This window comes from Bos javanicus, chromosome 24, assembly GCF_032452875.1.
Source record: "Bos javanicus breed banteng chromosome 24, ARS-OSU_banteng_1.0, whole genome shotgun sequence".
NCBI classification, from domain to species: domain Eukaryota; kingdom Metazoa; phylum Chordata; class Mammalia; order Artiodactyla; family Bovidae; genus Bos; species Bos javanicus.
In genome coordinates, this window is record NC_083891.1 from 37,165,913 (window position 1) to 37,182,461 (window position 16,549).

The window sequence follows — 16,549 nt, forward strand, 5'->3', positions numbered from 1 at the left end:
GTGGAGTCTTAGCCGAGTGTGGACCACCAGCGAAGTCCCATATTTCTTTCTTTTTAATGGGCAAGTAATATTTCATTGTGTGTGTGTGTGTATATATACACACACACCACATCATCTTTATCCATCAGTGCTGTGATGGAACCACACAGTGCCCCCAGGACCAGCTTGAGTGTTTTCTCTCTTCATTCCAGCCAAAGTGCAAAGCAGCATTTCCACTGTTTGCTCAGTAGGACAGTTCCTGCAAACCCATGGTCTCCCCCGCCCTGCTGTCAGGGGAGTCGCGTGGGGTTTCTGTGCGTCGTCTCCCCAGCGGCTCCTTTACATGCCTCCCCATCCTCTCCCCCCTTGACCTTCCAGGCAGGGAGACCATCGAGTGTCTCCTCAAAGCCCCTGCCTCGTGCCCCCCATGCCTGGTCAGTGCAGGAACCTGGTCCCTCGGCAACCCCTCTGAGCCTGGCGTTTCTCATCAGGGTGGCGAGGGTCCTTCCCAGGCACAGAGCTTTGCCAAGTGGTGTGACTATCCTTCCACTTAGCCTGCTGTATGTCAGAATGTGGGTGGGTTTCTTTTAAAGCCCGAAGTCTTGGGAATTCCCTGGCAATCCAGTGGTTAGGATTCCACGCTGTCACTGCCAAGGGTCCAGGTTCAGTCCTTTGTCAGGGAATTTAACATCCTACAAGCCATGCAACCAAAAAAAAAAAAAAAAATACAAAGTCAGAAGTCTTGATTGCCATCTTTAAAACAGTCCCACCACCCCGACCTGTAGTTGCATTTGGTCAGCAGACACCCTCGCAATGCCAGGCAGCTCCCCACCCCCTCCCCACACTGGGCTTCTAGTGAATTGGCCTGGACATTTGCACAGTGACTTGTCACTGTCAGGGATGTGGCCCCACACCTGTCACTTCATCTGATCAGCCAAATTCTGCCTGCTTGTCAGGAGACTTTGAGGGTTTAGCCTGAGTGCTGGATGACTCAGCCACGCCGCCAACACAGACTCTGACGTCCCCGCAGCCCTGTGCTGTGACACGACTCCATGGGGTTGCTGACAGTTTCCTCAGGCAGGTCTTCATCTTAGCAAAGGTTACAGTGGCTTTTAATAAGAACTTTAGCGGAGTGGGAGTGGCCTTTCCTACCTGCTATTGGCTCTGTCCTTGGTGAGGTCGTGGCCCAGCTTGTGCACAGCTGCACAAGGCCACTGCGGGGGCATCAGGACGGAGACCTGGAGGCAGGCTGTGGAGCAAAAGCATCATCATTCCTCACGTGAAACACGGGCAGCCCCACTTGGTTCTTATGAACTCAAATGGTCACTGGATTAGAAACATATGTGCAGTTCGAAGAGACACTGGCTGCCAGAGTTATCTTCCCAGATGGAGCAAGATGCTGTCCAGTTTGTTTCCAGTGTGTAATAAATGTGTGTGTTAGAGACACTACGTGATGTGCTGGGGGCCAAGGTTGGGGAGCAGTCGGGATCCAGGGCGGCTTTTTCATGCCGTCTCTGCTGTGATGTGAGGGGTGTCGGAGCCACCCGTTCTGCACAGAGTCCTGGACGGACTCCCCGTGGAGATCAGTGCAGGATATTTGGCCCAAGTGGTTTATTTGTTCATTCTTTCCCCTCTGCCTTCCACTTGATATCACAGGCCTGGGTGTTGAGGGAGTGATGACTGAGAGAGAGAACCATCACTGTTTCTAAGTTCTGGCATTATCCTTACAGACCCTAGAAAGACGATTATTGTTAGCAAAGTTAGGGCGCCTCCTCTACTGGCTGGCGGGAGTGAGGGTGCAGCCCAGGGTACCGGCCTTTCTTCCTTCACCAAATACTCAGACGTCTCAGTGTCACGTGCCAGTCCCTGGTGACAAAAGACCATTAAAACGTGTCCTCAAGTGTTCATCATCCAGCAAGTGAGGAGAGGTATGAAAACCAGACAGGCCCTCAGAGCTCCGTGATTGGGAGGCAAGATTGTTAAGCGCTGCTGGGCTTCACAAGGAGCAGCGGGACTGTGGGGAGGGGTGTGTGTCGTTGAGGATTCCCGAAGAGCCGGGCCGGGGGCTGGACTGAAGGTGGCAGGAGACGATGGAGCAGGTGGCGCGGACACGGCTGTCAGAGGAGATTCGACTGGATCTTATGAACAGTGGAGGACAGCTGGAGGGTTCTGAGCAGGGACGATGATAAGGACAAACTGTCCTCTGAGAAAGGTAGGGAGGAAGGACCCGAAGGATGATTCAAAATGAGAAGCTGGACTTAGCCCAGATCGGGGTGCGTGTGAGAAAGGAGAGGGCAGAGTAAAATACGACTCAAGCACCTAGACGAGGTGACAGAGACAGATGGGGCTTCAGAAAAAGCGGGATGATGCAAAGGGTTTGTAGGGGGATAGGTACAAAAAAAGGTGTGAGGGGCTTGTATTTGGCTATTTTTAGGTGCTTTGTGTCGGAGAACGCCATGGCACCCCACTGCAGTAGTCTTGCCTGGAAAATCCCATGGACAGAGGAGCCTGGTAGGCTGCAGTCCATAGGGTCCTAAGAGTCATCAGACATGACTGAGCGACTTCACTTTCACTTTTCACTTCATGCACTGGAGAAGGAAATGGCAACCCACTCCAGTGTTCTTGCCTGGAGAATCCCAGGGACGGGGAGCCTGGTGGGCTGCTGTCTATGGGGTCACACAGAGTCGGACACAACTGAAGCAATTTAGCAGCAGCAGCAGGTGCTTTGTGTACTGTAATTCTTTGAGGGTTATAGGACTGGGGAAGTCTGTGTGTTTAAAGTACGGGTGGAGACACGCAAACTTGGGCTGAAGGGAAGGAGCCAGTGAGGCGGAAGGAGAGAGATGGAGAGGAGAGGAGCAATGTTCGAGGAGCTTCTCCAGCAGAGAAGGGAGGTGGGAGCGTGCGCCGCGGAGGGAGGCCAACTTGTGAGCCGAGAAAACAGCGTGAGGAGGGGAGACGGACAAGGAGGGACCTGAGCATGCTTGGACTGGAGGGAAAGGAGATGGGGTGGGCCCCAGTATCGTCTGTGTTTTATAAAAACAAAACACTTCTGAGGAATTTACAATGGAAACCACCTCCCCTGCCCCTTCTCCCTGTTACCCTTCTCATCCCAGAAGTGGCCACATGCAATTCTTTGAGCTGTTTTCTCCACTGATGTTTACTTCCTTATTTCTAAATCAATTTATTAGCTTTAGATATCTCTATATGGATATTATATACAGTATTGGACATTATCAGCTGCAGACATTAACCCATAAGGCTCTTTCATGTCTCCCCCTCCTCCCAACTCCCAATAGTTATACCACAAAACTCAATTCAGTATTTATACTATAAGCTAAACAGCTCAATAATAGCCAAATAGGATTGTGTTGCTTTCCTCTGAATTAGTAGTAGTGTTATTTGCTAGATTTTATGTATCTGTCTTGGGATTCTTCTCACTCACTGAAACTCTCTCAATACCATAAAAAGTATCAGGTCATTTGTTGGTTCCATTAAAAAAAAATTTTTTTTTTTGGCAAATCATGCATTTAATTTAAAAAAATTTTTTTCAAATTGGAGAATAATTGCTTTACAATGTTGTTGGTTTCTGTTGTACAACAACATGAATCAGCGTAAGTATACATTTATCCCCTTCCATTTTTCAACCTAATGACCTCCCTCTGGGAGTTCTGTCTTCCCAACACAGCCTGGACTGCTTCCTCTCTAGACTTGAGAAAGCTCTAAGGCTTTCAATCTGAAACTTTGCACTACCATCCTAGAAGTTTCTTGAACTTCTAGGTTTTTAATGGTTTACTTTCATTTAGGTGGAGTACATTTTCCAATAGCTTTTTAAGAAAGGGTGCTCAAGAGTTTTGCTGGTCTTTAAATATTTCATGGCTGAAAAAGGTTTATTCTAGTTTCACAACTGGCAGATACTTTAGCTGAGTATAGAACTCAAGGTTAACAATGATATTCCTTCAACATTTGAAGGTGGTGTTCTTTTGCTTCCTGGTTTCCCTTACTTGAGAGTCTGATGATGTCCTTCTGATTTGAAGTCACTTCTCTCCATCCCCCAAGTCTGTAGGATCTTCTCTTTATCCTCAGTGTTCTGACTATGCCTTGGTTTGGGTCTTTTATTTAATAATCCAGCTGGGATCTTTTACAATTCTAACGAATTGTGCATTCGATTCTCTCCTTACCACCTCTCTATGCCCCAGTTTTTCTATTTACTCGAGAAAGTTCTGGATTGGAAAGAATCTAATTTTCCTAGTTTCTCTCCTATTATCCATTATTTTATCTACCTGGTCTACCTTCTAAAAGATCTCCTTGATTTTGTCTACCAACTCTTTCACTGAATTTTCTTATTTTGGCAAGCATATTTCTAATCAGTGAAGACATTCTTATTCTCTGGTTAGGCCTCTTTTAACACCAATCTATTCTTGTACTTTGGATGCAGTGCCTTCTGTTTCTGAGTTTATTTGCCTATTTTGTAGAGTAGGCACAGGGTTTGTAAGAAACAGTACGTGTGGGAAAGCATGCAAAGAAGCAGTTTATGTCGGACAGAAGCAGCTAGAGGGTGGGCATCCTTGCCAGCAAGGAGCGTGTTTTACTACATGTTTATTTTCTTGTATTATCTGTTTCTTCAAAGTTCCTTTTTATTGCTTGGTTATTTCCTTCTCATCCTGTCCTTCACTGTGGCTAGTGGCGTCTCCATGTCTGAAATCCTTCATGCCAGTTTCTACGTCCAACCTAGCCCTTCCCGCCAGAGTATTGCAGAGAATTAAGACTTGATGCCTTCCCACTGTATGGTGTGAATGAACTTATCTTCAGTGCATCTAGAATGGTGTTAGCTCTGTACCATCCTGGGGGCACTTGAGAAAGTGATGATCAGTTCACTCAGCTCACGTTCTGGAGGGCTTCATCCTCTCATGGAAAGGGTGCTTGCGGAAAAGCTTCCCTTGGGGCTGGAGGTGGGCTGGCAACCTAGCTCTGTGGGTAGAGGGACCTGTGTTCCATCTGCCACAATCACCTTTGTGACTTTAAAAAAACTAGACTGGGGTGGGGATACAATGCAGTTTCTGATTTTACTTGATAATAACTTTGGAGCTTTGGAACCTGGGCCATGGCAGGCACCCTATGGATGGAGGAGGAGGTAGGTGGGGTTTGGCTGTTGAGGAGGGTATCAGGCCAGTCCTGGTTGTTCCTAGATGTCTTGCAGGCCTGCAGGAAGGGCAGTTCCAGGAATGTATTCAGAGTAGGAAATGGGGGCAGTTGCAGGCTGTGTCTCAGCACTGTTCCGAGAGGGCAGGGGGTGTGAACCAGGAGGCTCTTGCAGTGGTGCTCCAGTTGGAAGTGCTCCAGCTGGTGATCTTAAGGCTGTGGTGACCTCTGTGCCTGCCGCAGAGGCAGCTCGTGCTCTCTGACACTCTGGGTCACGTGAGGTCTGCAGAAGCAGGCCCTCGGCTTGTGGTGGCAGCAGGCAGGTACAGTTGCGGGGTCATTATGGAGTTTTTGCTGCTGGAACCAAGGATAATGTTATTTTGGGGAGAGCAACCATCATGTAGAAAGAGGCTGAAGACCCTCCTCTCTGGGGCAAGGGGTCCCCACGCTGTGGTGGCTGCTCTTGTGTTTACCAGTGGACCTGGCCCAGGGACCCCCAAGCACACATCTTCCAGGAAGCCATGCCCATGGGGCCTCACAGAGGGGCCTGTGATTGAGCAGTCAAGTCTGTGGTTTTTAACTCTATTTCCTTCTACTTTCTCAAACACTCAGCAGAGGACCCCTCAGAAACGCCTCAGCCTCCCCCCCGGGGGAAGGCCCCGGAGGACGTAGGAAAGCCCTCAAGCCCGGCAGAGGCCCCCACGGAGCTGTCCACTCCAGTGCTGACCCCACTGCTGCCGCCCAGCACTCCCTCGCCTCCGAGGGACCCAGGACAGAAGCCCGTCCTGCCCAAGAGACGCCCCCCACCCCTGCGGCCCGGCTGGACAGGGCTGCCCTTCTTGCCTGGCTCCACGGGGGTCATCATGGAGACTGGAGAGGCCGGCCCCCCAGGCAGGATGGGGGTGTCAGGGCGGGGCCTGCCCCGGGGTGTGGATGGCCAGACCGGGCAGCGGCCAATCCCCAGCGCCGAGGGCTACGCAGGAGCTCCAGGTAAGTGCACCCCAGGCATTGGGAGGCTGCTGCGGGGCTCTGTGGGTCATGGGTCCAGCCAGCAGGGAACAGCATCCAGACTGAGCTGTCCAAAGATGCCGCAGTGCCCTGGGCACAGAACATCACACTTAGAGTTGCACCCTGGGCTACATTACTTGTGCCATCCAGGCAGCTCGCTGATCCTCCCAGCAGGAAGTGCACTTGAAAACCAAACATGTACTGGGAGCCTGGGCAGCAGCAAAGAGGAGCACACAACTAAGCAGGTAGGGTGGAAGGTCTGGCTCCAACCTTAGATGTGTGGCTGGAGGAGGCCAGAAGCTGGAGGAGGTTGTTGGATGTTGGAAGTTGGAGGATGAAGGAGATAGGAGGAGGGATGAGGATAGTGAAAGGAGGTTGGATGATGGAGGTGGTTAGAGGAGGCTGGATGTTGGGAGTTTGGAGGAGGTTGGGAGGATGGAAGTTGGAGAAGGTTAGATGAAGGAGGTTGGAGGAGGATGAGGACAGAGGAGGCTGGAGAAGGGTGGAGGAAGGAGATTGGAGGCTGGAGGATGTCAGAGGGTTGAGGGGATCAGAGGTTGGAGGCCGCGGGGAGGTTGGAGAAGGAGCATGGAGGTTGTTGGAAGTTGTTGGAGGTTGGAGAAGGGAGGAAGTTGGAGGAGGATGAAACACGTTGGACGAGGGAGGAAGTTGGAGGATGGCTGACGTTGGAGTCCGGAGGAGGAGGAAGGAGGTTGGAGGAAGTGGGTGGAGGAGGCTGGAGAATGGCGGAGGATAGAGGTTGGTGCGTAGAAGAGACTGGAGGAGGTTGGAGGAAGCTGGAGGAGGTTGGATTTTGGCGGAGGATGGAGGAGGTGGAGGTTAGAGGAAGAGGAGAGGTCAAGGGACACTCACTGTGTTTCTGTCCTGAAGTAGGTGCTAGACATGCAGCTCCTTGACCAGCACCACGGCTTACATTCTGACACATGAGGAAACTGAGGCTGTGAGCTGTGACATGTAAACCCGTGACGCTGGGTGGGGGAGGTCACATCAGCTGCCACAGGATAGTACCACCCTGAGTTAAACCCATCAACTTCCTGCAGGGAAAGCGATGAGGCTGCCGGGTGGGGCCGTTCCTTCTCAGCCGCCCCTGGCTTAGGCAGGGTGCTGCCTTCTCTAGGGTGAAGGCTTCCCCTGTTAGTTCCACGTATCACGGTGCTTATACTCTGTCGACGATGTGTTCCTTTGCACATCCTCCCACTCACTGTGTGAGGAACAAGCGGCAAAGGGACTCAGAAATGAGGGGCTGTTAAGGGTTCTGACAGTGTCTGCATTGTATTTCAGGGTACCCCAAATCACCGCCTGCAGCCTCCCCAGGTACTCAGCTGGGGTGGGAGGGGAGGCCGGGGTGGGCGTGCCTGGGTGCCCCACCCCCAGACGTCACGCACGCGCCAAGTCCCGACCTGACACACAGGGCCCTGGCACTCCCCCAGCCGCCTGCTCCTCCGACGAGGACAAGGCTGGGTGTCCACCTCGCGTGGTGGTGTCCACCCTGAGGGGAAATGAGAGGCCGAGGCCGCCCCTTGGGACCGCACACAGGCCTGGGCCGGGCCTGACTGCAATCCTGTCCCCCCCAGGGGCTCCAGTGCCATCTCTCGTGTCCTTCTCCGCGGGGCTCACCCGGAAGCCCTTCCCCAGCGACGCCGGCGTGGTCCTGTTCAACAAGGTGCTGGTGAACGACGGGGACGTGTACGACCCCAGCACCGGTGAGTCTGCCTTTGCTCAGCTGCTCCGGAGGGCCTCCCGCTGCCCCTTTCTGAGCCAGAACCCACTCACCCTGCTGGGACGAGTCTGCATGGGCCCCAGCCCCCAAAATGGGAGGCCAACCTTGAGCCTGGGCTGCTGCCCCTTGGGCTGTGGGTGCCTCACCTGCGAGAGACCTGACCCCTTAGTCCCCGCTGTTCCCCAGCCCACAGACACCAGCAGACAGGGGGCGGGGGCGGTCACAGGTCGCGTGTACGCGGTGGCTGGGGCTGTGTGTGGCAGCTGGTTCTGGGCAGAGGTGGGAGCTGCCACCGAGGCCCCGGGTTTTAGCATCAGGGCTTTGCTGTGTGCTCACGGCCGGCTTCCCGGGCTCCCTTGCTCCCCCCACCCGGGGTGTGGGGACAGTGTCCACGTGTCAGGGACTCTTGGCACTCAGAGGTGGGGACCTCCAGTTCTCCACGGGCCCAGACGCCCAGAACCAGTCTGGGCCGTGGGTCTTAGTAAATGGGTTCCAGTGACGCTGAGCAGACGCAGGCCGTGTGCCCAGAGTGCAGGGCCTGGTCTGCCTCCGAGGCTCTATGATACAATTGAGAGCTCAGTGACCCGGCCCTCGCAGGGCAGGTTGAAGACTCGGGCCCCCTCCCCAGAGCCCTTGGAGGTGGCCACTCCCACCAGCGTGGGATCTGGACTCCAGCTCCTCCAACCATGTCTCCACGGCTCATCCCCCCACAGTGGGCCTGCCTCTGGTGGGGAGTGGGTGAGCTGTCTGCCTTCATCCGGGCTCAGTGCCCGCTCGGGCAGGCCATGACGGGTACACCACACGCTCAGGTGTCTGCTTTCCTCCCCACAGGGGTCTTCACGGCTCCGTACGACGGGCGCTACCTGATCACGGCCACCCTCACACCCGAGAGGGATGCGTATGTGGAGGCCGTCCTGTCAGTGGCCAACGCCAGCGTGGCCCAGCTGCACACGGCCGGCTACCGGAGAGAGTTCCTGGAGTACCACCGGCCGCAGGGGGCCCCACACACCTGCGGGGGCCCGGGCGCCTTCCACCTCATCGTGCACCTCAAGGCGGGGGACGGCGTCAACATCGTGGTCACGGGGGGCCGGCTGGCCCACACGGACTTTGACGAGATGTACTCCACCTTCAGCGGGGTCTTCTTGTACCCTTTTCTTTCCCACCTCTGAGGCGGCCGGGGAGCAGGAAGGGGCTGACAGAGCTCGGAAGCTGTAATATATTCAGTGTGTGTGTAGCCGGGGCACGGGGCAAGCTCTCTGCAGACACCCCGCCCCTCCCCCAAGATGGAGGTGGCGGGCGGAGGGCGAACCACGGGTTAACGTGGCCACCGCTCCTGCCACTCCAACTGGACAGCTGGACGAGGGTCGGGCGTGCCCGGCCGGCCCCCGGCTCCTCCCCCGTGTCCCCAGGCCCCGCCTCTGGCCGGGCCTACCCGGTGCTGACTGTGGAGGCTCCGACCGCTGCCTGGTGGACTGCGTCCTCCTGATGGACAACGAGGAGGAGCTGCTGAGAGGAGGCAGGCGGCAGAAACTGGTGCCCGCCGCGTCTGTCTTCACTGGAGCAGAGCCATCGCCGGCCATCTGTCTCCGTTTACCCTGCCGGCGGGAGAAGAGTTGAAACACTGAAGTGGCACAGGCCACCACGGACCCAGGGCGGACAGTGGGCTGTCCCAGGCTTGGCTCGCCATCCCCCCACCCCCCACCCCCCGCCCCCACGCAGCGTTTGCCTGGCTGAGAGGAGGATGCAGGAGAGATTGTCGTGTGGCTTGTTGGGGCTCCTTGAATGACATGTACGACTCAAGTGCAAAGACAGGGAGTGGCAATAAAAACGTAAAACACTTCCAGTGTAAGCCTGGTGCCTCGTGGATCGAGGGCTGCTGCTAAAAAGCGCGACTGGAGTAAACGAGTTTAACGGCTATAGAAAGGAAGCGTGAACACATGGGTCTCAACCGTGCAACCGGCGTCCCTCAGCATCCAGGCTGTGCACTGCAGGGTCGTGGGTGGCTTATACAGACAGACCGGATGTGCCTGGAGGTCAGAGCCCCCCACAGCAGAAAGGCGGGCTCCTCCAGGGGAGGCTGAAAGTCGCACTTAACCAGCACCCGTCCAAGCTAATGTGACTGCTTGCCGCCCAGCCCTAAGAGACCTTGCGCTCCCAGGGACCAAAAGCTGATCATACTGGGGCTGTCTGGGAAGGGCAGGAACCTGCCTAGGAAGCCCAGGCCCCACACTCCTCTGCCAGCAGCCACATCAGCCCCCTTAGCTCCACATGACCTGCTGGCCAATGGAGTGCCACTGGGGGAAGGCAGGTTCCAGGGAGAGGTGTGGACCATAGAAACAAGTCTTCCAGCCTAAATCAAGCCACCAGATTGGCTATAAAAATGCCCTTTCCAGGACTGCTCGCCAAGTGAGGTTACAGGGTGGCCGCTGGGTCCCTGAGATGGGGTGAGCCTGCCTCCTCACCCGATCCCCCAGATGGGGCAGAGGGGCCCAGGATAGAAGGCCTGCTGTTTTCTCGTTTTACAGTTCGGGCCCCTCCTTCTGGGGCTCAGGGGTGGGGTGCATGCTCACCCTGTTTCTACAGCTGGGGAACAGGCTGTCAGCAGCTGTGGCTTCCCAGATATGACTCATGGGAAAAACCCTACGGCTGTGGAGTGTTTTCAGGAAACCCCAGTTGGCACATGGCTCTGCCCTCTCCCCTGACACCCCCTTCCCAGGCCTTACCCCGGGCCAAGCGGGACAGACGCTCAATGGGAACCAGGCGGAAGGCAGAGACGGACCTGCCTCGCTCCACGGGCGGCACCAGAGTGGCGAGTGCAGTGTCCCCCTTGGCGGGGCCGTACGACTCGTCTACTGCAGTGCTGAGTTTCAGCTCTGTGTCCGCGACACGCAGTGTAGCCAGATCACAGCAGGTCCTGCACTGCCGTTGGAGTCAGCATCCTGAGACAGGAGCGGCTGTCTTTTCATATGGAGAGGAGCAGGCTGGGCTGAACTCAGGCTGAGTGGCTCAGAGAGCTCGCTCTGGAAGTCAGTGGCCTGGCGCCGAGAGCCTGGGAGCGAGACATGTGGACCAGGGTCCTGGACTCAATCAGGCATGAGGTTACGACTTCTGAAATAATGGGGTTGCTGAGAAAAAGGTCACGGTGCACCTCGAGATAAGCGGTGACAGGACTGGGATGTGTCAGTCCTGTCTACAAATGGCCCCATTTAAATGATGAGAAACAAAACCAGCAATAAAGACCGAAAATCAGTGCCAACTGCAATGTGAAGTCACTCCCACGTTAGCACATTCGTCTTTCTCAGTGAGCCCGTCATCTTCTGAACTTTTTCACACTGTGCAGTTTGAAAGGAATGTAGTAGTTGTGATCAGCGACGTGCTTGCAGCTGCACACGCACAGACTCACTTCTCACACCCGCTCGCCTCGCCCCTGTCTCGGCCACCAGCCAGCGGGGAGGGCAGCGCACCGGAGGCAGTTTCTTCCTGATGTGAACCTGTCTGAAGTGATTCCCTCCTTTGCCAGAAGGGCACCCCACAGAGCCGCAGTCCCCGCTCCCCGACCTCACGCCCAGCCATTCCATCATGAAAACAAGAAGACAAGGTGGGTGCTGTCCCCACACGGAGGCACGTGCTTGAGGGAGTTGGTGGGTTCAGCATGGGCTCAGCCACCCGAGGGGATTAAATAATAAACAGGCTGTGGTTTTGAACCCAGATCACTCTGAGTCTCCTGAGAGCTGATGAAATCAGGAGGGCTACGTGCTGTTCACCCAGAGGAAGGGCTTTAATGCAAGGTGGGGTGGCCAGGGTCCTGAGGAGGGCTGGGGGGATGCAGTCGGGAGGATGCCAGGGGGTCACCCCTAGAAATTATGTAGGCATGACTGGATGGCTGCCTGGCAGAACCTACAAAGCAAGGGAGGTTAGTTCCTGCGGGTGGAGCCTCACTTCTGGAATCAGATCTTATAAAAACAAGCACCAAAAAGAAGCCCTTTCTATACACAAACTTAAGTGTCAGCAGAGATCAAGATGCTAATTTATGGAAATTGGCAACTTCTGGCAAGAGTTTAGACAAGACAATTTAAATGTCCGCTGAAGGAAAAGGTCAAGACGCATTGAGTTCACATTTGTTTATTGTTGTAACATTTTGTTTTGAACATCAAACACTGCACCAAAATATGAGCCATTTATCTTCAGTTATCTTTGCCGTAAAGTAAGTACTGATGTTGACAGTTTCTGACAACTCAAGAAACGTATTAGTGGCACTGCTGTGTCTAATAATCAAATGTTGTCATAGACCAAACGTAATGATTAAATTAAAAGAGCAACATTTCCCCTCCCTCTTCCTTTTCCTACCTTTAAAACAAACCCAAAAAAGTAGTTTTCACCTGGAAAGAGCACTTACTTTAAACCAAAACTCAACTTGTCACTGGTTTCATTAAACCCAGCATTTCTCTAGGCTCAAGAGTTAACTCAAGGCTTCCCAGAGTTAACTAAGATGATACTAGAAAAGATGACAAAATCCCCTGGGAGAGTCTGTTTTCACCGACCTGCAGACAGCGCAAATCCGTCCTTGGCCTGTTCCTTTGGGTCTGGCCAGTACCCTTTAGGACGCACTCCGTCTGCAGGGCCACGTGCGGTCAGGGGCACGAACACTTCTGGCTCCGGTGGGTGGCTATCACTCCTGGATTGTCAGCAGCTTTCATCTCACATCACACTAGGAAGTTTTTTTCTTTTTCCAGCTGAAAACTAGGCGCTGTCTTACAGCACAGCAGATGTGGTCCTCACACGCAGGGCCGAGCCTGCCCGCTCTGGGCCCTCGAGCATGCCTCCTGAGCCCCGTGGAGACGCAGATGTGGACACCACAGCCGCATGAGCTTCCACGTGCGGAAGGTGTACAATTGGGTGGGATGCAGTCGGGAGGGACAGAAAGAGGGAAGGGGCCACGGCGTTCCACTGGCAGAGAGAGTGACCCAGACGCGGCTCCTGGAGATGTCGCCCGCCACCGAGAGCAGCGAGCGGCCACCACTCCTTCTTAGCTCTCCTCCTGAGGTCTGTGTACAAACACACCGAGGGCATCTCTCTTTCACAGAAAGAACAAATGTCATTTGTACCAAATGGCAATGGATTTTCAGCACAAACAATACTTTCACACACTCGAGCGATAGTTGTCATCTACGTTCAGCAAGAGGGGCTCCTTTAAACGAGGAAGAACACTCAGGTTGATCAGCATGGGTACCCAGCGCGCCGGTGACACCCGCGGATCAATGTGCAGGGACAAGATGACACTCCAGCGCTGGTGGACACCGGGCGGAGGGGTCGGCCACCCCAGCGCGGGTTCCCCGTCTTAACCCTCTAAGACGCCCCAGTCCCAAGAGGAGAGCTCATCAAGGAAAAGAAACTGTCTCATGAGAGACTCTATTTAAAGGACAACCAATGAAGGACGACAGGAAGGCAGGTGTCAAGCTTTTCCGTACCGCAAACGCGCACACAAGCCTCTGCGGCTCCAGGGAAGGGCCTGCACCGAGCAGAGGGCCAGGCCGCCACCGGCAGCCACGAGATGAAGGAACCGTGGGTGACTATGCTGCCACTAACGGGGCAGAACCTCACACGAGGAACACAACCCAGCTTCCGGACCTGCTGGCCGTGACTAGGTCTTTAAATGATGCATCCCTGAACCGTTTGCAGTGGGAAGGTTTGTCCAGGGGGAAGCATGTCTGGTTCCCCTGGGAACACGGCTTCTGGGCTCTGCCTCCAACATGGCTCAGTGGAGTCCAGGACCTTCAACCCTCCACTCTGGAGAGCAGCCACCCCCGCTTCTCCAGCTCGAGATGAACAGTATTGTGGTGGAGCAAACTGAAAAGAGGAGTACCCCCAAAATACAGCACAGGGAAAGCAAAAGGCGGACCCGAAACCATGGTCAGGGGGAGCAGTGTGCACTGCTCTGCAGTGTTTCACTGGGTCACTCCCCTCTCTCCCTGACTCCGGAAGCGCTCACTGCTTTCTCACCCAAGGCGGGGCTGCATGTGGTCACCACTGGTCTCCAGGGCCTCCTCTCTTAACAGTTCTCTTGATTTTAATCCCGAGGGGGCTGTCCGCACCAGCTCATCTCTGCAGGCTCTTGCTCACAGCCCTGGAGGGGCGTGTGGACGGGACCCTTCCTGGGTGGCTTGCTCAGCTGCAGGCATGGGGAGGGGCAACAGACACCTTCCCAGGACCCGGCCCAAGCACACGCCTGCACCTCTAGGCCTCCCTGAGAACCGAGTTTCCCTGCTGGCTAACCGACTCCTGCTGCCAAGATCACTCTCACGACATGACACACATCCTGCAAGACCCACACCTTCCGGTGGGTCCAGGACACAACACGTCCCTGCCAAGGAACGGTCAGGGTGAGGAGGCGATGCTCTTTCCTTCCCCCGAAGCCCCGGGCGCCAGAGCCAGCATCCTGCTTCCGTGGAGTAGGAGATGGAGGGAGGAGCCCACGGGAGAAGTGAGCAGGCGGTTCAGACATCATCAACTGGACCCTGATTCCCTACAGCAAGCCCTCCTCTCAGAGAGAAACACTCTCAACTGCCCAGTGGAAATTAGAACACTTTACTTTGTGCAACATTTGGTCCACTCTTAGCTTCGCTTCTCTTCTTCTTAAATTATGCAATTAAAGGAGCACCGGGCACGCAACTCAACACAGAGCATGTGGGAGGCCCGGCCGGTGACTGGAGCCTGGGCCTCAGGCCCGAGCCCCTCGCTGCGCCGGCCGCCAGCACCACACGGCAGCCCTGGGCCCAGGAGGGTGCGGGGGGGCGCGTCCGGCCCCGGCAGCTCCCCAGCCTGTCCCTGCCGGCACCCGGCGGGCAGTGCGTCGTCACACCTGTGGCCAGGAGGGTCCCCGCATCCTCTGTCCAGCAGAAGGCCGGCTGCCTCCCCTGCTGCGGGAGCCGCGATCCAGCCCCCCGCCGGGGCTGCCACCTCAGACCAGGTCCTCCAGGTCCACCTCGGGGATCGGCTCTCGCCAGTAGCAGAAGGAGCTGAACTCTGGGCATAGGAAGGCAGAATTCTGTTCCTTGTTGAGAAGCGGGAACACGTGTTCCACGAGCTCACTCAGCCTGTGGTACCTGGGAGTGGGGAGGACAGGTACCACGACTCAGCACCTGACCTGAGGGCACGAGGCCGCAGGCTGCGAAGCCAGGTGCTCAGATACCTCAGAAAGGAAGGTCCCAGATGGGCGCCCTCCTTCCCAGGGCTCCACCTCCCTCCTCAGAGTCTAGGCTCCCCAGCCACCCCTCAACAACGGCTGCAGAGGTGGGGGATGCCCTGGCAGAAGGGGGGGACAGAGCCTGGCAGGGCGGAGGCTTCCAAGGGCGGGCACAGCTCTGACCCCGGGCCCCAGCCGCACGGTGCCAGGGCTGAGGAGCGGAACGCACTTACGAGGACTTGTTTCCTTTGGTCCTTTCCTGTATCAGCTCGCCCTTGGGGTTCACGGTGAAGATCCTGCAGTCTGGGACACCCACCTGTCTGTAGGCGTAGACGTCCTGCCACAGAGAACACAGAACAGGGTGGTTACTGAGAAGTTCTCAGGCACCACGGGAAGCCGTGTACGGAGAACACGTGGAGCTGGGGCAGCCGCCACCAAGGCTGAGCTTCAGACAGACTCAGACTAAACAGGGAGGCCAACGCGCACCGCAGAGGGTGCTCAGGAAGCCAGAGGACGCGGGTGCCAAGGAGACTCCAGGCCCCAGAGTAGGAGAAGGGAAGCGTTCGTGGCTGGGGGCTGGGGGGTGGGGGAGAGGCAGTGCTTGGATCTGGGGGGCAGATCCAAGGCTCGGCTTAGAATTCATGGAAATGGAACGAAAGCCCCTGGTCACACACGGGCATCCCAGGGCAGGTCTCCGCCCCCAGCACCTCCCTGCTGCAGGAGGAATAAGGCTGATGAAGTGAGCACCCACCCAGCACGGGAGACCTCACTGCGGCCGCACGCCTGGGGTGAAGATGATGACCCGGCTACACCCTAAAGCACCGTCCTGCGCGTGTTTCCCACGCCGCCCACACGTGCAGCCCGGAGGAGACACCTACATTTGGGCGGTTCCCAAAGGCAGCGTAGAAGGGCTGCTGAGCTGGGGCAAAGAGATTCTTGATGTCGGTCAGACACTCAATCTTGAACTTCTCCGGCTTCTTTTCTATTACTTCCCTAGGAGAAAAACAGAAGTATCACCACCGAATCCAAAATGGCAGTTTTCCCTGGTCTGTGGTCTGAAAACCCACAGCCATCCATTTTCCTAAATCCTTCGTAATTGGTATCTTTGTCCATTTCTGCCAGCCTGACTTTTCTCAGCTGTGTCTGACACAGACCAGGTGAGCGGTGTGCGAGTTAGAGTAATGTGGAACTCAGACCCAGAAGCTCTGTAACAGATACAGTGCAGCCAGGCCCCAGCCCCCGCGGGCACACACGCACACACACACATGCACGCACGCACACACACGCACCTGTGGAAGGCAGAAAACAGGCTGCTGGGGGACAGCATGAGGGGGCCGCGGGGCAGGATGGTGCCCTTGTCGTTGACCCAGTGCAGGTAGCCGCGGGTCATGTCGGCCATGCCGATGGCGCGGGCCGAGCAGTACAGGAACTTGTAGCCGTTCCTGGAAGAGAACGCGTCCTGTTTAGCCCGTGTGCTGTTCAGCTAAAGGGGGAAA

The 16,549-nt window shown here is 55.7% G+C and overlaps 2 protein-coding genes across 10 annotated transcripts in view; one reads left to right on the forward strand and one right to left on the reverse strand.

Annotated features, from left to right (window-relative positions):
- The window catches only part of EMILIN2 (elastin microfibril interfacer 2), a 59,414-nt gene extending 49,704 nt beyond the window's left edge, over window positions 1-9,710 (forward strand). For 2 of the 3 annotated variants that reach the window (XM_061399835.1, XM_061399833.1), the window contains 4 exons: window positions 5,734-6,111; window positions 7,432-7,464; window positions 7,725-7,853; window positions 8,702-9,710. In XM_061399835.1, coding sequence (XP_061255819.1) covers window positions 5,734-6,111; window positions 7,432-7,464; window positions 7,725-7,853; window positions 8,702-9,039 — 878 coding nt within the window. In that variant the 3' untranslated portion in view covers window positions 9,040-9,710. The remainder of the gene's footprint in view (window positions 1-5,733; window positions 6,112-7,431; window positions 7,465-7,724; window positions 7,854-8,701) is intronic. The other variant, XM_061399834.1, reaches the window with a different exon arrangement.
- Window positions 9,711-11,976: 2,266 nt separating this feature from the next.
- Window positions 11,977-16,549, reverse strand: part of LPIN2 (lipin 2) — a 93,324-nt gene continuing 88,751 nt past the window's right edge. For 6 of the 7 annotated variants that reach the window (XM_061399838.1, XM_061399842.1, XM_061399841.1 and 3 more), the window contains 4 exons: window positions 16,343-16,495; window positions 15,932-16,046; window positions 15,287-15,390; window positions 11,977-14,973 (listed from right to left, as the gene is read on the reverse strand). In XM_061399838.1, coding sequence (XP_061255822.1) covers window positions 14,829-14,973; window positions 15,287-15,390; window positions 15,932-16,046; window positions 16,343-16,495 — 517 coding nt within the window. In that variant the 3' untranslated portion in view covers window positions 11,977-14,828. Of the gene's footprint in view, window positions 14,974-15,286; window positions 15,391-15,931; window positions 16,047-16,342; window positions 16,537-16,549 lie in introns of those variants that run through there. The other variant, XM_061399840.1, reaches the window with a different exon arrangement.